General features: G+C 41.0%; 1 protein-coding gene across 2 annotated transcripts; it reads right to left on the bottom strand.

Annotated features, from left to right (window-relative positions):
* Positions 1 to 20: 20 nt before the first annotated feature.
* On the bottom strand, positions 21 to 23,371 carry dot1l (DOT1-like histone H3K79 methyltransferase). 2 transcript variants are annotated; one of them, XM_029500903.1, is made up of 28 exons: positions 22,997 to 23,371; positions 18,045 to 18,088; positions 17,865 to 17,939; positions 17,573 to 17,636; positions 16,890 to 17,118; positions 16,485 to 16,579; positions 15,855 to 15,917; positions 15,665 to 15,720; positions 15,257 to 15,336; positions 13,945 to 14,013; positions 13,748 to 13,854; positions 12,523 to 12,564; positions 12,349 to 12,444; positions 12,041 to 12,260; positions 11,752 to 11,865; positions 11,344 to 11,435; positions 11,083 to 11,184; positions 10,363 to 10,500; positions 10,041 to 10,166; positions 9,278 to 9,717; positions 9,063 to 9,150; positions 8,801 to 8,950; positions 8,496 to 8,538; positions 7,725 to 8,350; positions 7,179 to 7,384; positions 6,868 to 6,941; positions 6,095 to 6,772; positions 21 to 4,412 (listed from the first exon to the last, which is right to left on the bottom strand). In XM_029500903.1, exons 1-28 carry the CDS (start codon positions 23,075 to 23,077, stop codon positions 4,405 to 4,407), a joined length of 4,206 nt encoding a protein of 1,401 aa, XP_029356763.1. In that variant the 5' UTR covers positions 23,078 to 23,371; the 3' UTR covers positions 21 to 4,404. The 2 variants fall into 2 exon arrangements, with proteins under 2 accessions (XP_029356763.1, XP_029356764.1); XM_029500904.1 differs by having other exon boundaries at positions 6,555 to 6,772.
* Between the last annotated feature and the right edge of the window lie 4,450 nt (positions 23,372 to 27,821).

The raw sequence follows: 27,821 nt of genomic DNA, 5'->3' as shown, positions 1-27,821 counted from the left end.
CACTACACAACGAAAATTAATTCAAATATTATATGAAACATCTTTATTAATAAACATAAAATGCAGCAGAAAAAACATTAATTCCATTTGTTTCATTATAACATCTTAGGATAAAAGCACCAACACCAAACAGTAACATCTTTTTCCATGAAAACCTGGGCCTTTTGGAAAGTAGGTTTGCCGTTATTGCACCTCAAACCTGCCCTGGCTTCACCAGTCAGAGACCACAAGAGACACACTGCAGTTTACCTCTGACCTTTACCCCACGACCCCACCTCCAATTAACAGAGGGGGGGCCCAACGGAGGATAGTGAACCTCCTTCTCAGTGACACAAATCTAGACGGAGGCATTTGTGAGATGAGGAAGATGCTGAAAGTCAGAGCCATTTCACAGCTTCTTGAGATCAGACTGACTCATAAAGCTTCATAAAGCTGCATTTCACTGAAGAGGCTGGATGTATGTGACAGGGAGAATGATTGTGATGAAACAGCTGAGATTTTTATTTTTTACCTTGAAACACTTACTGAAGGGTTTGTCCTGGTCCTGAGTTCGCTTAGAGAGAGGGACTTCTTCATGCCACAAGATGGTGAAATTGCTTTGTGACATGCAGTAGTTGGAAGAGAACCGTTTACATAATTTCAAGTCAATCTGGGAAGTTCCTGAGTTGAGACCTTTGGCAGGATTTAGAGTAAACAGCCTTGACTGCAACGCTCTCACAGATTATCTATCAATAATGTACCAGGATGGAGAAGGCTGGAGAACTGCATAGACGCTGTCAGTTCAGATCATGCTCATGAGCAAAAGGACTTTGAAAACAGCACCTTGTCCCTTTGACTGATTATATAAGAAGCTACAAAAGTGGTTGAAATCTGATATAGGAGTTAAACATCTGCCCTTCCCACAAACTATTCTCACAGCACATACACCACACGGCCTCATCAGGTGAAGAGAAACTTCTGCAGGTTAGATTGGACCATCCAGAAAAAGCTTGTGTTGAGGATTAATAAACCATAAAACCCTGCAGCACAACAGGGAAAAGTAGTATTTTAGTATCACTAGCTGCAATTTCCTTGTTTTAAGTGAAGGAGAGCACCGTGCTGTCTGTTTGACTCGTAGTATTAAAAACTGACAAGGAATTTGAAGACAATTAAAAGCATAACATTTAACTGCAATTGTATCAAACACCAAGAAAAAGAAAATCATAACAGCATCAACAGTAATTACAAAGGACCTCAGTGCTGGTAACAAATGGACTCTAATGTCTCTATTTACCGTCTAAAATGACTTGTTTCTTTTCACTTGAACACTCGCAGGTGAGAAACACCTTTGTGTTACAGAGTGAGTGCACAGGACAGGAGTTTTCTATAAAGCTTGATAATAAGTCTAGTCTTCTCTTAGATATGTACTGGCATGTGGCCAAAGCGCGCACGCACACACAAACACACACACGCACACAGTTATTCCCACTATCAGACACAAAAGAACTTGGCTGCTTTCACTCCCAACCAAGTGACACGCAAATACACCCACAAACTAAAGTGTTGGACATCAGCATGTCTCACAGTATGCTGACATTACCAGCCATGGCCTCATCAGTAAGACATCTACAGACTGTGTGTAAAGAGGGTTACACTTTGTTGTGTATGCACCAGTAACGATTTAGTTAGTAAAATCTGAATTGTCAAACAGAAGCACCATTTTTTTCCTGCAGAAACTGGGTTGGTTGATAAAGAAAGAAAAAAAAAAAACAACAACAAAAAAAAAAAAAAACCCCACATGAAGACATCTGATAAAAGTGATAACAGCTCTAGTGCTGAAATCCAACTGCGTTGGAGCTATACAACATCTCACACACAGCTTCTGAGTTTATAGTTTTGCGGTGAGACACAGTGCTGTTGTGTCACCATGTTGTTAGGCGCCATCGGTTAAGGTCCTGTGGTGGCAATGCTTTCCTCTCCTTGGCTTCAAGCCTCCTGTTTAACAGGTTGAACTTAAGGGTCACAATGCCAGCACCAAAACACCCCTTTTCACTTATATATAGATATATATATATATTCATATATATAAACTGTATATAGATACATATTTCATATACCTTTATGCTTATGATGAAAACAATAAAATAAAAACGCATGTACAAAAACAGTGTGTCTTGTTCACTAACAAATAAGCAGCTTGCTATTGAGAGCAAAGCCAGCTGATGCACGATAAAAACATCTATGTGAGAAATATGAACAGGGCAACTTCTACCTGTTTACTCTGAGCCAGTTGTTGCAGAGTAGTTTTATCGAAGGTTGGTGTGTACAGTTGTACGCTCGGCATTTAAAGAACCAGACAATAGCATATTAAATATGAGAAAGGAAATGCCAAAAAAGGCGTTACAAATGTCCCTGTGTACAGCACCAAGTATTCAATTTGTTTTTGATGTTTTCACTATAGAATAAATAAGTTCAGGCACAGTCCAAATTTAGCACCATTGTTTTCAGACTGTGAGTCAAGTACACACACTATTGCATTCTACAATGTCAACACATTTCAGGATTAAAAAAGAGAAAAACAAATACCAAGGCAAATGGAGAGACTGACAGCATAAATATAATATTCTAAATTATACACAACTATACAGCTGGAGAATTAATCACATTCACAGTACAAACATTGTTTACAAAAAAACCCCAAACAAATTACACACACACAAAATAAAAAGCAAACAAAAAGTTGTGAAGAGTCCAGTAGTTTGTGGTTATGGTTAATCATGTTTTCCCAGTGTGTGAGGATTTGCATGCATGAATGTGTTGTGTGCTTGTTTTTGTATAAACTATATGCAGTATAATTCCACATTACATGTGTCCACATTTGAGATTTAGCCATTATTCTAAAACCTGCATTTACCAACAGCAGAGATAAATACGAATAAGTTTAGCTTAAGAAAAGTTAAAAATTCCTGCTATAAGAATATTTCTGCTGTGGCTCAACAGAGTAGTGTGATTTAGCAAATTGGCTGAAGAAAAAAATGTTAATAAATAGAGAAATTAGTTCAATCTGTGGTTTTACTGTACTCTTTTACACCTGGTTTCAGCTTCACTTAATAACAGTGCAGCCACAACTCTCACTAACATTAACAGTGGGTTTCTACAAGAGAGTGGCTAACATTATCTACACAGAGCACCATCTCATTGAATGAAGGTCACTGGGTCTTTAAAAAAATATCAAAATGTACTCAGTTCTGCTGTGCATTACTGGCACCCCTGGAGATGTTGGTAATTCACCATATTTCCACAATTAGATTGAAATCCACGTGTTCATGTGTTAGGAGTTTAAACCATACACTGTTCTTCTTTTGTCATTTGGAGAATGTGAAATAGTCTGATTATTACACTAAAAACTCTGCCACTCTCTTTAAATACACAAGCTAATATTTTAAATACTGGATATTAAAAAAAAAAAAATTCATTTTGTTGCTTAGTTAATAAAAGGAAATCGCTTTTAGTTTTGTGTCAAATGAGCAGTAAGTACAGTGTTTCAAGATTTTTGTACCTCTTTAGGCAAAGTCTTAAAAGTGAGTAAGTTTTATTGTTCTTCACCATAAAAATATAGAAAATTATCAACATAGCCAATTTATGGGGTGTCAAAAATCCAATCAGGACTTGTACATTTTTTGCTACATGTGTAACTATCTTACTATCCAGTGTGAACTTTGTCCAAAATAAGTTCCTCATCTTATTTTACTGTCAAATATTCTGCAACAAACACTGATTTTCATTGATGGAAGAAAATGGAGATAACAGAGCACACATGCAGACAGGAAAAGCTGCATGACATCTGAACAGAGTTCATTGAAATGGCCTGCATTGTGTATTTGAGTGCACACACACACATGTGAACTGCAACTTTGGAGAGAGCGTGACACCAGATGAGATTCGGTTCAAATAGGTGGAGTGTGTGCTTTAATCAGTTGAAAAATGTTATGTAAAATCACTCAAAACAGACGATTTGGCAAAACACTTGTTTCTGTACTATGTTTAAGACAAAGAACAAACTAGGATTAGACTGAGCACCTTGATGCTAAACCAGTGCTGGGCAGCAGCCAGTATTTGTTTCCATGTTGTAAAATCTTAAAGCCAGTATATTAACTAACAACATTCACACATAAACAAGACCAGTGCCAATGAATTCTGCTCAGGGTGACCATAGTGGTGGTGGTGGTGGGGGCTGTTGTTAGTGTGTGAGTGAGTGAATGTGTTTGTTTGTGAATGGGTGTGTGTATCAGAGATCCCAGTTCAGAGGCCGATCTTAGAGGCGTTTGGGTAGTGCAGACGTTTTGAAGCACCAATGAGTGAGGAGAGTGCCTTGGTCCACACCTGGACATTTGCATAGTTTATTTAATGTTGAGGTAGTTTGCATCAATTACCTGATGGATCAGAGAAGACAGAAACGAAAGAAACATGAGTAATTAGACAAACAAACAAAAAACAACAACAAATGAGCCACAACTGTAGTCAGTAAATCTTGTCAGTTTCAAATTCGGGATTTCTCTTTGAGTACAGATTTTATACTTTAAATCTAAAACCCAGGAAGTGTCTTACCTTGTTCAATCAGAACAACAGCTTGTGGGAGCACAGGGAAAACAGGCTTCCTGTCCCACTCACTCCCTACCAGTCTCTCTCTCTTTCTCATTCTCTCCCTCTACCCATCCTCTGATTGCCCTCTTCCCTTCCACTCTCCATCCTCCCCCCTGTCCCTCACCCCCAAACACTATCTAGGTCGGGAGCCAGGGAGCTGGGAAGTGATGTAGGTACCATGCATGCCCTGAGTCCTCCACATGCTCCCGCCACCACCTGAACTGGTGGCTGGTGGTGGAGGGGGCAGCCGAGGCGAGTAGTGCACTGTGAATGGACGGGACGAGGAGGAGGTTGACAGAGAGGATGAGGAGAGAGACGCAGTAGCGGCAGCAGCAGCAGCAGCAGCAGAGATAGAGGCAGAGGAGGCAGAGGTGGAGGAGGAGATGGAGAGAGCGAGGGATGACTGTGCTCTCTGATTATGGAGAGAAGAGTGGGAGAGACGGGAGGAGTGGGTGTCCGATCGCGAAGATGGTGCAGCATCAGAGTGCGTGGGTGCTAAGGAGGAGGGGACACTATGCAGGGGTGGTGGAGGGGGCAGAGTGAGTGTGGGAGGAGAAGGGCTATGCAGGACTGATTGAGTGCGACTGTGCTGGGCCTGAGAGAGGGAGAGGGGGAGAGGTGAGGACACAGACGCCAGGCGTGTGGAGGCTGGTTGGGGGGTGGTGTGCTGCTGGGTTTGGGAGGAGGTAGAGGAAGAAGAGGAGAGACTGAGCAGAGAGCTGAGGCCTCCAGGGGTGGGCAGCGTTGCCCCAAACTGATGGGAGGACACTGAGGGAACCACGTGGTGAAATATACCTGCAAATCATACAGCAGAAAATGGAGGGAGGGGCAGAGCGAGAGAGTGGAGACGGGTGAAAGAGAGAGCAGATAATAGCAGCAAAAAGAGCGAGAAGGAGGGGGACAAAGAGAAAAGCATGGACTGAGCCAGGTTGTGCATAGCGCCAAGCAAGTCTTAGACAAGCACATAAAAAGCAAACTGAGTCAGTTCACTGTGACTGTAGACACAACAAAATCAATTAAACCAATTCAGGATGAAACAGCAAAATGGATTTCTGGGTTAATTTTTGTTAACAAGTGAACTGACTCTGACATATAACTCCAACTGATACACCCACAGAAAATGACAGAGTAATGTAATAATAGTGCAAAACATGTTATTGATTTAGATTTCTCAGTTTTCAGCTTTTTCATGGATCATACTCTGCAGAAAATTCACATTTTCCAGGGGTGTTTCCAACTGCAGCATTCAAGCAGCCAGTTCATGTCAAAGCGAGGCAGCACAGGGAGTCATTCAGTCAAACTGTCAGACTGAGGGAGACAAAAAGACAACAGCATTGGGCCCCCACTTACCTGACGTATAATCACATTATTTCCCCTCAGACTACTCTTTAAACAACCGACCCAGACTAAGGCTTAAACCCCACTCTGTCCCATCAACAATCAAACACTTTAACCAATCAATGAAGCTCACCTCCAGCCGCTCCCCCTGCCAGCCCAGCACTGGAGAAGGTTCCCAGGGAAGAGTGTCCGTTGACAAGCCGCGGGGTCCCACTCACCGTGGGGCCGCCTGTCTGGGCTCCAAACAACGACTGTAAGACTGAAGTGCCCCCAAGGGGAAACTGAGACCCCAGGTACTGTCCCACAGATGACCCTGTGGTAGAAGAAACTGCGACAGGACTGGCTCCCACCTTCCCGCTCAGAATCCCCCCTCCACTGCTTGCAGCAGCAGAAATAAAGAGGTTCTGACTGGCCGGGCTGCTTGTTTTCAGAGGGACCCTCTGCTTCTGGAGGGCTTGCCGTTGGTCTGATCCGCTGCCTGCCTGCGCTCCACCACCACCACCACTGCCTCCGCCCCGAGTCCCTGCCTCCTGACTAAGGAAGGGATTGGGGGTCATGTAGCTGGATGACTCTGCATCGCTCCCTTTTCTCACCTGCTGATGCTGTTGTTTGTGGTCAGAATCAGAGTCTGTGCCTCGGTTCGACCCCCCCATACCAAATGGGGAGCCCCCCTGCCTCAGGTCAGAGTTAGGTTGCTTTGGGTCAGATATAGGTGAAAAAGTAGATTTCCATTTGCTGGTAGAGGACAATGAGGAGGAAGAAGAGGCCTCACTGCCAGTGCTGTTTCCACTGCTGCTACCAGATTTCCTGCCTGGCATTGGAAAGAAGAAAAGTCTTAGTTGTGGCAGCAGTGAGGAGAGAGAAGAGCTTTTATCTACACTGAATTCAAACATTTTATCACCTTACCTCTTTCACTATCCCCTAATCTACCAGCTCCATCTCTGCTCTCCAAAGATATAGTGGCGATTTTTCTTTCAATTCTAAAGGAAAGGAACAACAGTGAACAGTGAAACAACAAAATCTTTGTGGGCCCCATTAAATCAGTGTGCTGGTTTGGAACAAAAGCAAGAAAAATACAGCAAACGATGACCTTGTCATGATGAAACAATTAAGAAAGCAAACTTAGAAAATAAAAATGCCTGAAGCTTTAGTGGAGACCTTGAAAGCTCAGTAGGTAAATTGTTATTCTTATCTCTGCATGATATTGGCGATATTACCGTGAACTAGAGCTGTCAGCAGGGTATCCTGAGTCCTCATCATCAGAGCTAGGGGCTGATGAAAATCGACCTGTGCCATTGATCTCCAGGGGGCGCTCTCTCTTCAAGATAGGAGGCTGGTCCAGGTCAAGCCCACTTGGGCTCCGACTTGATTGTTCTGGGGAGGAGATAGCAGAGATCTCCAGAGGCTGGTTGATGTTGTTAACCTGTTGGGGAAAAAAAGGCAAATCACACCCAAATGACCCTCATTGGGTCCAGACCACAATTTCATAAAATCCAAGGTACCAAGACATTACTGTATATTCTGATAATTGAAATACATTGTGAGGGTGCGTGTGTATAAAATGTAAAATTTACGTAAAATATTCAAAAGTTCTCTGCTGGTTACCGTTTGAATTTTTTTTAATTAAAGCACTTATTAATGTTTTTATGTTGTCGGATGTCTTGTTTGTTCTAATTCTGCTCTTCATGCCTTTTAAATTGCCCCTTGGGGTTCAAATAAAGTGTTTGATTGATTGACTGATAAAAATGCTTTTGATGACTCACCATTGAGTTAATGTTAAGTGGCGATCCTGAGGAGTGGTTGTTGGAGCTGAGCCCTGGGAATGACCTCCTCTTTGGGGATCCGCTGGCTATGACAGCCCCTGCGGAGCTGCGCTTCCTTCTCCCCCGCTTGCGTCCCTCTTGAGAACCAAGGCTGTGCGAGGAATGTGATGACAACGCATGTGTGGGTGTGTGAGTGTGCTGTGTGTTGGGGGACTGGTGATGATGGTTTCCATGGTTGCTGTGGTATCCCTGCTTGGCGGAGTTGCCAGTGTGATGGTGGAGGCGTGATGCTCCAGCTGTGCTACCTCCACTGCCTGACAAAGAGGAAGACGAGGATGAAGAGGAGGAAGAAGAGAAGAAGATTCTCCTCCGCAGTTCACTGTCCTGGGGCTCGTTGTCAGACTCCCCACCCCTGGCATCTTGTCCGTCTTCTGGGAGAATTCTTGGGGGTCCATCTGCATATTGGAGCACCCCTCCAGTACTGAGTGGGGGACTCTGGATGGGACCTCCTCTGCCTATTGCTCCTGTCAGAGGAGTGTTGCTATGTGGAAGAGGTGATGAAGAAGCACCATTATGGTCCTCAGGGTGGGGACCTCCATTCAACAGCCCTGAGCTGGATGAAAATCCTGAAGAGAGACCAAAGAGATGCACAGGAAGTGAAGACAGTCAATAACGAAATGCTGGTTTAATACACTTATTTGAGCAGCTTAAAAATTGAATGTTGCTCAACAAAACTAAAGATAAAATGAGTAGTTGAGGGGTAATCCTTACCATTGGTTTGACCTGTCTGAGAGACAGGACTTGGAGTACTTCTCTGAAATTATGGGCACAAAGAGCATGAAACAATAGTTGATGACATTGCATTACTTTTCCTAATCTTAATATTTATCTCAGTCAAATTTTAATGAGCAGTGAATTTGCATCAAGGAACTATTGTAGCACAAGTAGCCTGTGTGTCAGATACCCTAAGCACTTTCCCTGCAAAATCACTGAACACATACACAGTCGCTCATTATTTGACTGAGGATTAATAGAATCAGCCAAAACCTAATTCATAGTACCAAACAGAAACTCACCAGTCTCTCTGCACGACTAGGTAGCACCACGCTGGCAAGCGGGATGCTGACTGGCAGTTTACTTGGGTGGACAGTGCTCAGTGGGATGCTAATTGGAAGGCTTGTGATGCTGCTGTCACCCTGAACTGACGGACTCCTCTCCTTACCAACCTTGGACAGAGGGCAAAGGTAAAACAGGTTAACAGTCAAAACAACCAGTAAGACGATCCAAAAAAAAAAAGCAAAGACAAATTAAAAGGCAGTAGCATAGAAAGTTATTTACCCTCTCTGAACTTTTCTGTACATCAGATGCATTTGGAGAAGGGCAGTTCTGTTTCACTCCAAGTGGAGAGTTAATACCACCCGATTCCCTGGAAGACAAACAAAAATAGACAAATCTAGCTTTAGCTAATTAGCCTGTATTCCTTTAGTAAGCAATTTGGACACCTCAAAGTAATTTAGAAGAATGTTCAAAAACTGTTGACAGCATTGACTAACCTGTGTGTGGTCAACCCCGACCCTCTCAAGTGAGCAGAGGCAGTGGAGTCCTGGTTGAGGTGCCTCCGTAAGACAATCTTGGCAGGAGAGAAGCGGGTGTAGTCAGGAAGAGCATGAGACGAACTTTGCTGCCTTTGCCGAGCATCAGAGGTGGTAGGCACAATCTCGTGATCAGGAGAAATGGGCAGGTAGCGAGAAAGAAGCTCTCCTTTGGTGTTAGCCCGGTCAAAACAAGGTGAACTAGTGCCGTTTATAGAAAGTTCTGGGCTGACACCATTGTGAGCTGGGGCTGAGGACAGGCCAAGCTTTGAGGAGTCCATGTCTGCGGAAGAGCGTGATTCCAGGCTCTTTCTATATGGGGAACCCTCGCAGGGGCTGTAGGATTTGAGCTGAAGCAGCTCCTGCTGCCTTTGACTTTTCTCCAGCTCCACAATGCTGATCTGCACACAGCCACCAGGGGGAGACATTCTATTAGAAAACAGACAATCTACAGCAACGTTTACACGTCCAGGAAAATGTCTGTGACAGATATTCATCCAGTGTTCCTTTAAGTTACAATTAGTCATTTAGTTGACAAGTTTAATTCATTTGAATTTCACTGAAGAGCCAGTGATATTTCCGGTGAAGAGGAAGCCAGATGAAAGGAGGGCAGGAGGGGAAGAAGGGGAAAGAACTCAGCATGTATGGAGGCATGTAATAGAGGATGGAAACAGAGTCAAGCCTTTGGAAATTGATCTAAAACATGAGTAGGTGCCCTGTGTACCTGCAGCTCCAAGCAGTGCCTCTGTTTTTCAGAGATTTGCCTGCGCAGTGCCTGCTTCTCCTTCAACAAACTTTCCAAACATAAAGAGCCCCAATCTAGCTTCAGCTCCTCGCATCGAGACTTCAGCTAGAACGCAAAAAACATACACGTTTGCTCTTATTTCTTTGATTTTCATTGCTAGCAAAGTAAGCAGTAAAAGTGTAGTAATGACCACCAAGCGACAAATGCAAAGTAGCAGGAATAGTATCAGGTGTAAACCACTGGTGATAATGCTGGATTAATTGGGTAGAGAAAACGACAACTGAGACGACTGAGGGCTCACCAGTAGCAGGCTATGGTCTCTCAGCAACGCCATGTCTCTCTCAAGCTGCTTAGTCTGCTCTTTCAGCTGACGGTTGTGAGCTGATATCTCCTTCTGGGCCTGTAGCAGGTCCTCCACAGTCAGGGCTTTCACTCCTAGCTGAACAACACACATGTACAGATTGCAAAACATCAGCCAGAATCAATACCTAAAGAGCAATTTAAGATAATTGGAAATCCAGTCTTTGCTGACCTCCAGCTGCTTATGCTGTCAATCCGGTTCAGTAACATAACAGCATATTCAAGGTGTGATCACTGTAATATGGCATTACTCATGTTTACACCCATCGCTATTACAGAATGTGATACCACAGGTTTGCTCACACCCAACAGAGGTGCAGGGTGTGTCTGGGACGTGACAGACTTCACACTTTAGACTTTTAACCATAGTTGTGTCTTATACTACTGTTACACAATGCAACAACATCACAGTGGGTCGTCCCTCTTCTATAAACCATGTTCATTTGCAAATAGGATGGAAATGGAGTGAGATTACCATTCCCCATCAAATTAATTGTATTTAAGGAATAACTGAGCATATGATTAAGTGCCAATATAATAACTTAGGCAGGAGATAGAAATCAGGTGGAGCAAATTTTGGGATGTTATTAAAAACATACAGTCATGTTGTAAATTGTCCTCCATACCAGTCATAATAGCATGATGAAGTTGTAGGTCCTACCTCATCTAGTTTGGTCTGAAAAAGCCCTTTGATCTTGTCCTTATGAGACTGACAGACAGAGTGGAGCTGGTCTGCCTGCCCTGACAGATCTCTGTGTTTTTGCTGGATACAGAGAGGAAGTTAAAAAAATAAATAAAGAGAGATAAGAGAGATGGAAAAAACAACCACAATGAGACATCATTAAAGATACTTTCAGACAGATAATGTGTATTACCAGATTACTACATAACTATGCTTTGTCATGGATACATCACTAATTACCTTCTCTTGTTCCAAAAGCTGCTGCAAGTTGGAGCGGTACTGAGGAGTCTTCATGTAAGCCATAAACTGGAGGTATTGAACTTTGATGTTATCTGTTTGTAGATGTGGTTTCAGGACATGGGCAGCAAGGAAACAAGAAGCAGAGGATACATTATTAGTTAGGTTGTTGAAATAAGTAAACTAAGGCAGATCGGCAAGCAGTTGTTTACCACTTTCAGACCATCACAGTGAAGTTTCTTGTGTTAACTTTTTTTCAGAAAAAGATTAAATTTTCCATGCCTATGGCACATATTGAAGCTTAACTGTAACACTGCAGTGTTAGTCTTAATGAAGCTAAATGCTATGATTTTTTTTTTTTTTTTTGATTTGGAACAATATTCTTGACAGGCTGATTCTTCTTGAACCCACCTAGCAGTTGTTGCAGACCAGGTGGAGTTGGGCTCAGCAGCAGTTGACTTGAAGGATAGTGCTGGACCTTAGGAGGTAGCTGGTAGAAGGGACTCTGAGGTGGGCGGTATGGATCTGCATGCACAGTAAGCATAATTAAATGAGCATAAACCAAATGAGCCATGCATTGTTGAAATAAAGACAACTTTCTATTGTTTAAATAAGGCAGTTTAAAATCGCCATGACTAGTCTCATCTTCCCATTCAGCTGAAGAAAATCAGTAGCATATTGTGTGTGTGAATGCACTGACCCTGAGGGGGTGCTGCAGAAAGGGTCTTGGCATGCAGCAAATCCAACGCACTCTGATTCTTCTTTTTCCGCTCAGCAGCTGGGGCAGCTTTCTTGGGTCGACCGCGTTTCTTATTGTTCAACTTGCGGCCCTTGGACAAGAGTCGGGCTCTTCTGGGTTTGGCAGTTGGTTTGACCACTGTCACCAAGCTCGGGTGTTCCTCTTCACCACCGGAGTCCTGCTGTCATTTACACAAAACAAACATACATATAAGCAAAAGACAATCTGGTAAAACTGAATGTGCTAGAATAATTCTGTACACATCTTACCTTGTTTTGTTCTTTCGGTTTTGTGGGCGTGGTGGTATTGCTTTTACTGTCCTTTGTGTCCTTCTGCTGACGCCGCCTAGCTGCCTCTTGCTCTTCCTAATACAAAATAATATTTTTATTGTTTGACTGGCTAAATTACATGAAGTACAATGACACTAAGAAAAAAGAACTTACCCTGAGTTTAGGATTTTTGAGACTAGCAAAATAGTTTTCAAGCTGTAAAACGGACAAGAAACACATCACACATCAATTTTGATTCATTTTATTTTTAAAATCATTATTTTTCTTCTTCCTCCTATTATTCTTATTATTATTATTATTACTACTACTACTATTATAATTACTATCATCATCATCCTCAGGAGAAGTTTATGTTTTTATTTTACTGAACCAATTTGCACCAATTCCAGGGATGGAAAAAAATAAAGAAAAAAATTAAAGCAAGACTATTCCTTAATTAGTTTATGATTGTAAGAGCCTTTCATCAATTTCTCAGGAAATAATGTGTGTATCTTGATGTCAGCACATTTAAATCTCTCTTTTAAAATCTAGTTACTTTTTTGGTAACTTGTATTCAAAGGCATTGCAGAAGGTACTGGTGAGTCATAAAATTCACTTTTCCAGCTTGATGTTAAAAAGTATCACTCTGGGAACCCTTGAAATATAGTGTTGCAAAGTAATCCATCACAGTGTTTTAACATATAACACTGCATTGCAGAAAAAGTTGTGATCGGCTGAACTTTTCTGTCTGACAACCCAGCAACCCCAACCACATCACCAGAATGAATGAATGAATGAATGAATAAATAAATAAAAAAGAAGGGGCCCCATTTTTTTAAACAAACTGAATCTGGATGTGTTATTAACCAAAAGCCACTTTCTGAGATCAACGAAAATATTATCAAACCCTGACTGGGACGTGGACATTATTACTGCTGTGGTACCACTGTACAAAACTCCAACATCCACTGAGTAAGAAATATGAGGCCAGTATACTTCAGGCAGTAATTAGAAACACATCCACAGAATGAGAGTGTCACCAGCACCTTTTGGGCAGTCTGTCAGCTTTCTTGCCAGGACTCCTGCTGATAACCAGGGAGTACTTTAACCAACTATCACAGTGACACGCTTCCATATTATCTAATGGGCTCCTGTTACCTTGTGCAAGCCTCTTTGTTCTCTCATGATTGTTTACTCAAGGGAGAGATTAGTCATTAAGACAGCATCAGCTGTTATCATGGCAGACAATCCCTTGAGTTGTCTTTAATGCATAATGTGTAACATTTCAACAGTCATTTAGTGCTTTACTGTGCTTCTTTTCTTAACCAAAATTCTAATCTGTGTACTTTGGTCTTGCCCATATGATGATAAGATAATGACGAGATGTTTACGGACTTACTATGGTGCGGTCTATGGTGTGCAGATAATAAGATACTGGTTTTCCAGTCCATGACACAGAGCCCCTCAGTGGAGAAAGCTCCACCACACGCATTATTGTGCCAATATCTGCAGTGCAGAGAGAAGACATCATATTAGATAAAAAACAAAGGAAGCTACAAACATACAATGTGCTTTTTCACTACTTAAGAAACTTACCGCTCAAGTTTCGACTGTTTATTCTAAAATTTAAAGGTGCAAAAGGTTTGGAGGACACAATTTTTCCACCTGCAAAAGAAAAAGGAGAAAAAATTAAACCCCAAAACAACAAAAGAGACAAATAAATATTTTTTTTTCTGCAACACTGCATGGGTACAAATCAGTAGCTCCTATGACTCACTATAACAAGGTACAATAAAATGAAACAAAATGCATTAAACCAAAGACACATTACTGGTAGAGGCAAGTGGCATAGTTAGCCTGTAGGTTCAAATGTCAATTGTGAGAGTCAACAAAGAAGCATTCTATAAACAGAGATCCCCCTATATGGCTTTAAAAAGGCCCCAGATTACACAGCTTTGTTAGCGTGCAATGAACAGACAAAACTGGCATAATACTGCAAGTATTACATGTTGTCACACTGTGCCATAAGCACGATTTTCTACCACTGCTGGTTTAAACAAGTCCACCCTCTTCATATCTTTCACAGTGAGGCAGAATTTGGGTGCCTTGAAAAGACAGAAAAAAGGAGCTAGTGGCCACTTGATACTTTCAGTCCTTGTTATTTTAACCACTACTGAAACAGCTGACTAAATACTTGTGCCACAAAGCCCAGATGTTGCTCCTTGATGCTTTCTGAAGGCTGTCTGTCTGTCTGTTGACTTGAGAAAAGGATTTAACACCTGCTATTTAATTGCCTGCCTTTGATCAGATTACACCTGAGGTTGAACAAAATGTCTCAATTAGTTGCAAATCATCAACCATATGTTCTGCAGGCAACATTTAAAACAGTGAACTAATACATAGCAAATCGGATTTAAAGATGAGCTGAAGGAGAATGCAATGTTTTTTAATCTTATTTCATTATTTGGAAAAAGCTGCTGCAGTCAAGTTACTAAAAATATTTAAATGGTCTGTCTTGGTGAAACAAGCTTTCCTATGACTCCTTAAATTTGCATGTCACACTATTTACATCATAAATTGCAAAGAGCTTTTGTTTATTGCTTTCCATTGTCGGACAAGTGCTGACAAGACTTTCAAGTAATAATCCACCCGCCCTCCTGAGAAACCAGAGAAGGAAACTTTTAAAAATACACAAAACATTTTATTTCTACTTCGAGTTTCTGTCTTTGCCTTTCCCTTCACACACACAGAGCAGACAGGACAATACTTAAATGCAATGACTCCAAACACTGGAATGTTGGTCAGAAATATCAGTTATTTTTCTAAATGCACACAAATAACTAAGTCATAACTAAGATGCTGTGGACAATAACAAAATTCATTTAGTGGTTAGCAGGAAAATACAAACCTTCCTTCATGTTAGCAAAGCGTTCCTTCAGCTGGTGATCTACCTCTGGACCAAAGGCAAAGTTATTCACAAAAATAATACTGGAAGACAGACAAAGAGGGATATAGTTTAGATCTACAGTTTATGGAATAAAATTATTTTCCAAGAAAGTATAAAGTTTTGAGATATGAACACATTTTTGCTAAATGACTGGAGGATGCAACATATCAACTGCAAACATCACCCAAGAATTAAAAAGTTCAGCAATGGCAACATTTATTATGTGACTCAGCCTTTTGTCAGTCAAATATAATGTATTTGGTGCCATTTTTGGAGCATTGCAGTGGTTTCTATTATTATAATGGTCACTCTGCATTATATTAAATCTTGTCTTTCATATGGTCACTGTGACCAGGCTTGGTATACCACCTCGTGTTGGCAATCCTTTCTTTCCATTCTTCAGAGAGAAAATCTCCTCTTTCTAGCTGAAAAATCAAAAAATGCACGTGTTAGAACAAATTACCTGTTGATTTGCTAAACATCTGCCCCATCTGAAATACATATATCGAGTGTGTATTATTCAATGTCTTAGAGAAAATAACACACTGAGTCAACTTACTGTGTACTCTCCGTGTTTTTTCCCATACCATTTCATCCACTTCTTAAATTCTTTATCCATAGTCTAAAAGAAAGAATGTAACAAATGATAAATGTTTTTTTTACTATCATCATCAATAACTTAACAATATTGAAATATTGAACAATTCAGGGATTAGAAAAAAGCTCTTGCTCTGACACCAATTTGTGTATCTTATTATTATTTAACTTAATATATGCTCTGGAGTTGGACTTGCGTTAAGTGAAGTTTGGCTTTTTGCATATAAAAACACAACACAATAGTACAGGGATCAATTTTATGCATGCACAGAATTATTCCAATGTTTTGGGTGTGTTGCTCAGATAATTTAATACAAGAAATACAAACAAGGAGGCCCAGTTTAAATGCTGATTAGACACTAAGACAATACACATCTGAAAGACATTTTGCCAGACTACTCTACTTAATTGCCACAGCTGTGGTGGCAACAACACTATGCCAATACATCCTTTATTACAATGACTGAGATTGCTGTTTTCTTAAGATGGTGCCGTTCTTGGAATTAATGCAGCCATAATTTAATTTGCACTAATGCTTAATTAATATTTGTCCTGAGTGCTTTGTCTCACTCCTGGATTTTTAAGTAGTTACCTCTGCATAAGTAGCTGGAATGTCTGCTTTCTCTACACCATAGTAATGTTTGCAGTTGGTTGCTGCAGCAACCTGCAGCACTACCTGGCCCACTCCTGAAAAATTAAAAAAGAGGTTAAAAAGATAATTACATGCTCATATGTGACACCAAACTTATGAAGATTCCCAGGATGTGAATGACGATAATGACACAATCCTGACAAGATCCTGCAACTCTATACCTCTTTCTTTTGTTTATTTAAAAAAAAAAAAAATAGTAAAATAACTGGTTTGTAATTTCTTGGTCATTATTTGTTTATGAAAATCTATCACAACTGAACTATTAAAGTACTATAAACCTACTTATAGAGTACAATAAAGTTTGTTTCTGAAAAATAAATCAATCAATCAATCAACCGAACTAACCACTGCCAAGGTCAACAAAGGTGTCATCTTCCATCATTTCCATTTCATCAATGATCTGAGCCACCAGGTCAAAAGACGTCTCTCCATACACCTCAGGGGAAAATGGCTCATAGTTGTTTAGCTTCTCAGGATCCGTCACTGAGTGGTTGTACACCTGCTGTAGGATATGTCTCAGCAGCCCATTAGACGGACGTTTGTTCAACTTCATGGGTTGGGTGGTACCTTTCCACTATAAAATGAGATTCCACAGTCATTTCTATGTCTAATGACAAATAAAAATACATTATTATTTTATTATGTAATAATTATATTATTCATACACCACTCGCCATTCAAAGATCCATCATGGAAAATGTAAAAACAACAACTATTTAGAAAATGCTCTGTAGAAAAATGTTACATATCTGAACTAAAAAAAAAAGAAAGAAAGAATGTTTAACTTTTTGGACACAAATACTGCACATACTAAAGATAAAGGGCTTTTAGAAAGTGTCTTAATTAATAATTATAGCCCAAATCAAAGAAATACCAGAGCGTTTGTTCCACAAATTAAAGAGGTGCCATGTATTGTACACATACAAAAAAACAGGATACACAGAACATTTTATACTCTATTTAGAAATATTTTTCACTTTTTTCACAGCCACACAACACTTAAATGCGATAAAAAAATATGGACTCACTAGTTGATGAATGCTGTCAATGGCCCTGTTGTACTTGTCACAAAGTCTCTGCATACTCTCGAAGCTGAGGATAAGAAGACAGAAGATGCATGTAGTAAATCCATATTTTTTTACCCTTGGTTTCAGAGTCAAAGAAAACCAACCTATTCTACCAAAACTATGATACTCAGTTTACAAAAAGGCCTTTAAACTACCTGTCCATTTGCATAAAACTGTTTTAGGACTACCCTAACCCTTTCAGTATAACTGGGCTGTTGGGTTTTTATTTTGGTGCAAGTGACCCAAGACTTACCTCTTGGTGTCATAGTCAATGAGTACATAGTTTTCCATTGCCAGTTTGAGGTCTGGGATCTCCTCACACACCCACCTAGAGAAAGTAAGCATAAAAATCCCCATCAGATCATACACCTGACACGGCCACCAACCAGCTGTGTGATTTGGGGAGAACAGATGAGTTCAGTCAGTCACTTACCGAATGGTCTCGATGATTTCATGAGCAGCATCATGGTGTTTATCCTGAAAATGGAGTGGACAGCCATCTTAACATTAAATTTAACAGCACCACAAGTTACAGCTCCCAAAATGACTGTTAAATGTAATCATCACCTCTAAAATAAAAACCTACAAAAATGGAACATTATAGCTTTGATAACATTAGAATTTATTGTGCAACTGCTTCCCAAGCCATGCAGCTGCATTATACATAAGAATATTAATATTATATTGGTATTGTTAGCAGCTGAAATCTATGCACTTCAGTTCCAATCTAGTATCAATTAGAAGAATGTCTCCATTTGGGGTGTACACATCACCAGGTCATATTTTACATAATTCATCATTATATAATACTATGTTAGCTGTTGAGTGTGATGCGAGTTAGGTGGGAAACAACTTCTAAGATATGGTATAACTGGTTATATTTGAAGTTAATATAAGAGGGTAAGCAGGGAAGCTGGAAAACCATTGAGGCCATAACCAGGAGGGTCATAATATGGGCCAACATGCGGAAGACACCTCAAAGCCAGCTGGATTTTCCTCATCAAATCCACACATGATACATTCCCAAGACCCTGAAACCTGCAGTTGTGGTAGACCACAGAAGCAGCCTGGAAGCTCTGTGATATATCAAATCCTTGCCTGCAACCAGTTCTGTCTGGGTTCAAGGTCCAGTGTTGTTTCTCCAACACTGATTTATTTGCTAAAATGCTGAATTCCAGGTATGGATTTTCTTTTTCTTTTTTTTTAACTCTATCAAATTGGTAAAATCTTATTTATTTGTAGAATGGCGGACATTGATTCATTCACCTCTTTGCCCTTGTTTGTGTCTCTGAGAAATACAACGACAACAGGCCTGCCTCTCATAGCCCTTGTCTGTCTTTCTGGCAGCCCCCTCTGTGTGCCTGTCCGTTGGGATGCACGGAGGGTGCTACACGGCCTCACTTATCAGTCATAATATGTAAAACTTAATTTCCTTCAGTTCAGCTATTGACACATATACAACATTAGGAATGTTGCCATGACAAGGCCTCGTGTAGGAGGCATCGTCGAGGATTTGGAAGTTTGCAGGCGGAATCATACAGGCGTAGTCCAACGCCAACAAAGTAACTGACTTCAATGAGCATGAGGCAGAGCACAGAACTTCACTGTGAAGGGTTGGTCAGCCCCTGATGAAGGTGGTGTATGAGAGCACTTTCACATAGGTGCATTTCAATTATCCCTTCAGCCTGTTATTTAGCTGCTGACTTGCAAAAAATCTATTCTTTCTATCGAGTAGTTGATAAATTAATTGTTTGCACTGACAGCATCCTTGAAAATTCAAGCCTCAACCCTCCTATAGGATATTGGTTCTGTTAATTCAGGTCTCAGGTCAATCAAACAATTGTAAACTACATGTGAGGAAACCAACTTCGGTTACAACGGTTTAAACAACACTTCAGTTCAGAACAAAGCTCAATAAAATTAGATGAGGTGAAGTTTATTGATCTTTGCAGACAATCTATAGTTAGTAATCTAAGCCGAAGTGCGCTCGGCAGCTCTCTGGTAGGAACAGGACTCAAGTTACACTCCAAGCGCAGCCAGCCTCAGCCTGTTGCCTGAGTTGACCCACTGACCCACTTTCTATCTACTTCTCCAGCACATTGCCAAGGAGAGCCTCTGGTGGAGGGAAAAGAGGGAAAGCAAAAAAAGAAAAAAAAAAAAAAGAAAGAATGAAAAAAAGAATTCAGACAGTAAATGAAAAGAGGATTAAAGGAAAGAAAGTGAAAGCAAAGAAAGTTAGAAACTGGAGCGAGTGACGGGGCCAGGAAGGGGAGGGGAAGCCCTGTATTTGTCAGCTGTTTGAGGCCTGGCACGGCAGACACAGCGAAAAAGCTCACATCCTCCCAGCTTCCCGCTCAATACTGCCCGCCACTACTAGGCAAACTTCCGCAAAGGCTCAAACATGCATGCGCACACTGAAATATGCATGATAGCACAGGAAATCTTCTACAATTCGTCTACGCTATTTGTCAGCATAGTGTCGTGACTACAATTATATTACAAGGCTAAATGCCACAACTGCTAATAAGCAACACAAGCTCTTCATATATCTGAACATGCAGAAAATACAACAGCTTTAACACACGGTGGACTACTAAATGAGGAGGTATACAAGCTGTTTAAGTGCATGAAAGAGACTGTGTGTGAGCGAGCAAATTAGACGTCAAACGGGGTAGGTCACCTGCTCACACAAAGACTGAACACAGCTACACTGACACAGGGGTACTGCTAAAAATAAACACGGTCTGAGAGCAGGAATCAGACAGACAGAACAAGAGACCCTCCGCTCTCACCAGTGTGGGTACAAGTGACGCACATATAACTCCTCCTCTGAAAACCACCTCTTCATTCAATCACTCCACACAGCATGTGATGCATCGTAGGTGTTGGGGTTTTACGCCACACAGTGTGCCACTACGTATACCTCAGCAGCCCACGAGAACAAATGACTAAGGCAGGCATGAAACTTTCACACTTGTACAACTCCTACTTATCACAATAGAAAGGCAATTCTTTTAGTGACAGTAGTGTTTGTTTGTCTTTTCTGTCTTTTTAAACAAATATAATTGGAAAATGACTTCATATAAAAGTACATAATGATTTCAAACAAACAGCGAGGAAGTGTATTGGCATGTCCGTTTGTTATCTTGACAAATAAGCACATGATGATTTCACTAGGAGGCTTCAACTCAACTGACCTGCACTCAAGCACCTGGGTGTAGCACCAACACAGAAATAGCGTACATTAAAATCCCTCGTATTACATCAGTGGCAAGGGTGTAAATATGCTTTATGCGCTACCTTTTGGTTTTCTTATTTCAGGGCTGCAAAAACCACATGCCAGTTATACTCAGCCTCACACTAAATTTTAACAGCAGCTTGTAAATAATAGGTGAGGTATGTAGGTGAGCACTAAACCAAACAGGCACTCAGCAGCACTTAGTAGTCTTTAAAATGGTATGTAGGACTGTTTAGTGCCCACACCCAGAACCAAATGGATAAAGAACACCACTCCAGAGGTGCTGTTCATATGGAAGCATTTATAGATGAAGAAATGTGGGGATTTAGTGAGGCAAAGATGAAACACAGAATCAAAAAAAGAACGCCTATTTTTATGGACTTGGTTCTAGCAGCATGCTTCATGCTTCAATAGCCTGCACAACAACCATGTTGTGTGTATCTAAACACAGACAGTACTGTGTTCATGCTCTGTGGGTGAGATAAGCAACCTTAATGCTCTGTGGGAGAGAAGAATAAATCTACATGGAGGGGATCCGTTATTACCAGCGAGCAGTTCAACAAAGCTAAAAACAGTCATTAAATGTTCTTGGAAAAACTGCAGCACACATATCTGTGCATGTTTCTCAATTCTATTAATATAGGATGGCTAAGTAGGAACATTTGCTTCTATCTTCTTCCCTGTAGAGCTGCCCATATGGACAGGAGAGGAAGAGAGAAGAGAGGGGAACCTTTCCCCTCTGAAAACAGGAGGAGCACATGACATAAATAAGCTCCATATTGCAGAGCTCCACATGCAAGATGATCAGCTGTTTCTAATTCAATGCATGACATTGTAGCCCTAGTGAAAGAGTTATTGTGTAGGTCAATAGCACATTAAATTCCTGACATGTTTGATTCGGTGTTTATCTTCACAGATCATAACATGAGGAAATGGGCGAGGCTATAAGTCGGGAGGGCAGGAACAGTTTTATCAGACTTGCCTGGCCTGTAAAAGGGAGGGTCAACTTTGTCACTCAAAGCAAGGGAGAGGAGCGGTTGATTACATCAACTTGTAACTCTGACTCAATGACTTGAAGCCCTTTAAGTTCATAATGAGATGAAAGCATAAGCAGACTATGTAATGGAAATGTAATAAGAAGTCAGCCAGACTTGGTAAAGTGTGGGTGGAAGGGAGATGCAGAGAAAGACCCAGAGGCATTCTGAGAAATTCACTTGAGATTTTCATTCGGTACCGACTGTCTTACCGCAATTACTATAAATGACAAGACTCAGTTTAAACGAACTAAAAAAAAAAAAAAACCACAGAACTTACAACCACTTCCCTTTCCGTTTATCTCCAATGAGTCAACCAGACACTGACGTGCTGACAACATGCAGCATGGAAATACAACCAAGAGAAAACCCTTCTAGGCAAGACTGGCTGTCTTGAGCAGCGATAGGTCGGGTATCCAGTCTTCGGGTTCAAATGACCAAACAGCTGGTCTCAATCGTACACATGTTGTGAAACAAGATACACAGAAAGCACTCGAGGAATGTCATATCACCCGTCTCACGCATATATGATAAAAAGAAAAAAACACAGATATCACCCAGATCCTGGACGGAGCCCGGCGTGTCTGTGTCTGTCTGTTTACTCGTATCAGATGGTGGATCTGTGCAGAGAAAAACCGGCTGCCCGTTGTGCCGTGGTTAACTTACATTTATTTCAGTAGCTACAATAATTTAAGTACGGACAGAATGGCACAATGCTGGGTGGTAGATGCAGTTTGTACGAGTCACTCGACTGTCAAAAATTATTTTGGTAGCTGTTGTCACCGTCTGGCTGGTACTTGTCGCTACTTTGCTCTCCGCAGATGTACCACCGGCTGCTTGCTGCCATTGTCTTTCCCCTGTTGTTTTTTTTTTTTTTTTTTTTTTTTTGTAAGAATGAGTTACGGTAGCACGGCCAAACATCTGGCCGACCAGTGTAAACTGGCTGATACACCATGTCTGTCACCAACCCGACCAGTTTGACCTGAATCCCCGGACGAGCGTGCCGTGGTCCCTTCAGCTAGCCAGTGTTAGCAAAGAGCTAGCTAACAAAGACAAAAACAGAGACAGAGTCTAAATCAACAACCAAAGACCCGAGAGAGTATCAACACTTACGTATACTGGTAACGGCCACGGATAGCCAGCAGGTTCTGCTCCGACCGGCGATTTGAGCTTGAGCTCCAGCTTTTCTCCCATTCTCCACTTCACGGCGGCTTGGCTGTGATGGATAGCTAGCTAGCTAGTAACTGCTCTCTGTTAGCCAGCTGGTCGGTTAGCGAGCGAGCTACAACGTGAACATTTTGTGTGGGTAAAAAAAAAAAAACAAAAACGTTTGAACGCGTAAAATAAAAAAAACGACGTCGACGCTAGTCACGCGGTAAACACACATGCAACGCCAGCGAGCGGAAAACCGGATCTCGGTGGGTTTTATATTTTGAATAAAATTCCTTTTTTTATGTCCACTGGCAATAACACCACGTCCGTATCGCCGCCATCTTGCCCGGCATGAATAAATATGGCAGGGGGCCACTGGCAGCGGCGGGGACACAGACGTCACCGGGGGGACGTGATAGCAGCGCGTGGGCCAAAAAACAGAGCACGAGCGAGCTCCCGTCTCACGGCGCGTGACAGCACATAACCTCGGTGGACATGTTTGTTTAGTCCTGCATGAAAAAAATAAAATATTTACACTGTTCATATCAGCTGAGTGAACTTAGCAACCCGGCCTTCAAAAGTAATTCAAGCTTCTTTTATTGGTCTCACTAAACTTTAGTTAATACGAAATAAACATCAGATATACAAAAACAGAACTAAACTTTTTTTTTTATATACCAATACTTAAATATTATCAAGACATTCCATCCAAACTGCATCCAGTGTTTCATTTCACTCTATCACACCTATGTTTTCGTCACATGTTTTAGATTATGTTACGCCACACAGTTTCATTCACACAAATGAACGGCATAGTTCTGCAAGTTGCATTTCAAAAAAATTGAAAATCGGTTCTCAGTAACCGAAACACGGTTCACATCTGTAAACCTGGTGCCGTTTTCATGCCTACTAACGTGCAGAACTGCTCTTGGAAACATAATTAATCTGTCACAGGTGATAATGTCTGGTGTTAGAAGGAGCATATGGTGTCCACACTGGCTCACAGTCAGAACTGATCAGGCTGTGCGTCTGTGGATCAGAAGCATATTTCTTTTGTAAGGAACAAGAGACAGTCATGAATACGGAAACCAAAATGTGACACTTCTACTTGGGCTGCATTTTAAATTCATAAAATAGGCATTCATCTGATCTTTAAGTTACAAGCAAAAAAAAAAAAAAAAAAAAGAAAGAAAAGAAAAGAAAAAACATTTCCCACACGCACAAAGACAGACAAAGAGAGATAACAAATGTCAGACCTACATCTACATCAGCATAGGTAAGGTTTTGTTCTGTTACCTCATTTCTGAGAAAGATTGAAGGAAAAAAAATCTTAATTGAAAAACAAAAGCTAAAATGGGGGAAATTAGACACATCAGTTTGCTGTAATACATAGAAAGATTTCCATGTCTGTCTCCATTAGAACAGTTAATGGACAATGTATTGGTATGATAGTGCCACACATGTAGGTCTCAATAGAAATAGATATTGTAGTACAAGTTTATAATAAGTTGAAGCTTTTACTTGACCAAACAGCTGCTGCCAAAAAAACTGCAAGACTGTAAAGTATCCATAATGAAGAGTATTTTTACTGTATTGTGTGGTTAAGGGTAGTGACGGGTTACTGTGCAGTTAAGCCAGTACATTATTATGGCATTTAGTTTGACTTGTCTAATCTCTTCTGAAATTATTTTTGTGTATGGCTATTGTTAGATTGCATTTTTAATGACAGAAGCGAAGATTAAATGTGAGGATGAGTGCATGTGTTAAGCTCAAATGCAGTCTGATGCCAAATGTCCTCATTTGTTCCACTGCAGGAATAGCACAAACACAAATAAAGCACAACTGACTTCCTATGGATTCTTCACTTGTTCTTGCTGAATTAAACACGGAATGCAAAACAGCACTTTAATTTAACAACACACTCAAAGCAGTCAAAACCTCAACATTTAATTTGAAAGGATGATGCAGTGTCAGAGACCGCAACAGCAGAGAAACTACGAGGAAACAATCATCCCCCTTGTTTTAAGGGACAGTGAGTCAATGTGAAGCTGAAGTACTAAGAATCATCCACTGTCCCCCACTGAGATACTGTGACACGGCTTCTTCACAAGAGAGCACCAGACAGCAGATGCTCGATATTGATAATCGAGATGATAAAATCATACGAGTAAAAGGACTGTTAGTCAGTTATACCAAGTGTGTGGGAGGACTGTAGATTGTTCATGAGAAGGCTTTTTTCAATCTGAATTTTCCTGAGATGATAAACGTTGATTGGGGAAATTGACATTCATCACATTACTTATTTCTGGGACTTAAAACCACATAAGTCAGTTATTACGCTATACTGTGCATGCCACCCCTTCCTCCTTTCAGGTCATGTGAACACAAGTGAGCATAGCTACTGTTGTGCTCATTTCTCTGCTCCAATACCAAATTCATAGATGTCAGAGAACACTCCGACAGTGGAGCTTATCCTGGCAAACATGAATTATTGAATTGAACCATTTACAGCCAAAGACTTTGCTTTGATCGTACCATCTGGTTAATTTAGTTTTAATTAACCCAAACCTTACTATATTTTAATGATCATATTTATTTTGAATAACAGTAATACAGAGGCTGTCCTTGTTTGGTCTCATTTGCTGCTCGTCCCTGTGCAGGTTAGACAGAAGCAGTGCAGATAAACCACTTTTCTGGAATCTATTAATAAATCCCCAAATGTCTGACAAATGAACCACTTATTCCAAATAATTGACCGGCTGTTACTTCAACCATGACCTACATTGTCATATTAAAGCACCGACTTACTCTATTATCAGAGAATCTGCATACAATTAGACAGCTCTCTCCTTTTCACCACTCAAACCCAGACTATTTAAATCCTGTCTGACTAAAGCAACCCTGAAAAACACAGAGAGGGAGAGGGGGGGGGCTCTCAGGTTCTCCACTGTGTGTAAACATGTCAGCGCATAGGCTTCTGTATGTTGAGAAGAGGGAGAAATGGCAGTCTGCCACGTTGAACCCACTGACCAGGCCCCCTCCATCCCCCTCGGCTCCCTGAGCAGAGCTGAGGCCAACTTTGGGACGGGAGCCAGTAGCAGCATAGCAAGGCTCAGGCACAAACTCAGCCCAGCCAACTGGAACACAGTCGCTATGTAGATTTCTGGGATCTTTCACCGTGTGTCAGATTACACTGAGCCCTTTCCTCTCTGTTGCCTTGCAGGAGCATCTTCTGCTCACGTCACCATGCCAGGACCTTTTTTGGATTCATGATTCAGTGCAAGGCGCAGATCTGGCAGTAAACATTACACATCCATGGGTTATAGGAAGATGCACATGAGAAAACGGGCAACACAAATCTTCTCCTCTCATTGGGTTCCCCTGCAGTAAGACCGACATGTGACGTTGTCACAGACCATGCACAAACAAAGCATAGTTGGGAAATGAGAGGGCTTAAAAATATTGCTTTCAGTGTGCTGTTTTTTTTTTTTTTTTTTGAACAATAACAAGGTGTGCCTGCAATGTTAGGCAGCTTTGGAAACTTTGAAACTGCTGCCATCTACAGGAGGGCTTGCCCACTACATAACTCAATAATTGTAAACAAATGTTAAAATACTGAGAATACCAACGAGTAACACAAAATATCAAACCTATAATTTTAGGGAATGGTCTATGCAATGAAGTGAAGTGCATCCAAAAGATATTAGAAATGTCTGTTTCAGCCTGTTTTCATCATTATAAAATGACTCATTTTCTCTGCGTGAAACATGACATCACTATCCATGTTGGACACATTACTTACAGAGACGTAATAATTCAGGAAATACAGTAGAAACATCTTTATTCCCAATAAAATACGGCTTCATTATAATAACTGACTGCAACAACCAGTTCAGAATTTCACAAATAAGGATTTTAAAGAATTTTATTGAAACAAGGATCAATTTCAGTCCCAGTCCCTTATGGTTTTCAAAAAGCGTGCTTTGGGTTTTAGCGCCAACATTTCATGACTCTTCTCCAAAGCCCTCTTTGCTTATACAGCAGCATGTATATACTCAAAGAAAAGGAAAAAACAAAAAACCCTATACAACAGGTCATTTTGGCACAATCAACTCATACAATGGTACTCTTGTGCTGGCATTTCATTTCTTTCCGTTTGCTCTCCCTGTGAGCAAAGTGCACCTACTGATGAACTCTCTCCCAATGGATTTTGACCATAATAGAGGTGTAATACAGTAATATCACAATGCGTTTGTCTTGTTTAAGGGTGCCGTACTGGCCAGTGGTGTGTGTTCACTGGTGACCATTCACATCTCCCCCCCTGCCTGGAAGTCATGAGAATGTTTCAGGTCCAGTCTCAGTCTCGACCAGTGCATTACTGTTATGGTCTAGTCTCTGAACGCTGGACTTGATGTAGTGTTTGAAAGAGGAGTGTGACAAAGTAAAACCCAACATTACATTGAAACACTGGAGCCCAGACACGCCAATCCTACATGAAGTAAAGGAGCCTCCTTTGACTTCTCACAAGAAAACACAGAAAGTTTGCACTGGGTGATAAACTGTGTGAACAAAAGAAATGTTAACAGAAACGACAGAAAAATGTGACATGTTCCGTTGCCAACATTTGGTAGCGCGTTTCATTTCATCCGACTCAGTAAGCACTTTGGTATACATGCTGGTCATAGCCATGTTTAATGATTACATATGAACTTGGGCTGGACTAGGCCTTTGCTTGGATTCTGATATCCTTGGGCAGTTTTTTTTTTTTTTTTTTTTCCTTCAAGTA

Source organism: Echeneis naucrates, chromosome 4, assembly GCF_900963305.1.
Source record: "Echeneis naucrates chromosome 4, fEcheNa1.1, whole genome shotgun sequence".
NCBI classification, from domain to species: Eukaryota; Metazoa; Chordata; class Actinopteri; order Carangiformes; family Echeneidae; genus Echeneis; species Echeneis naucrates.
The sequence above is the reverse complement of the archived record's forward strand: the minus strand, read 5'-3'. Positions and strand labels throughout refer to the sequence as shown.

Bases quoted from the DNA above. Each gene is read 5' to 3' on its own strand.
- dot1l (XM_029500903.1), bottom strand. From the start codon at position 23,077: ATGGGAGAAAAGCTGGAGCTCAAGCTCAAATCGCCGGTCGGAGCAGAA. The intron at 18,089-22,996 runs GTAAGTGTTGAT...CTCCATTTTCAG, and splicing joins CGTGGCCGTTACCAGTATAC to GATAAACACCATGATGCTGC. The intron at 15,337-15,664 runs GTGGTATACCAA...TCTGTCTTCCAG, and splicing joins GAAAGGATTGCCAACACGAG to TATTATTTTTGTGAATAACT.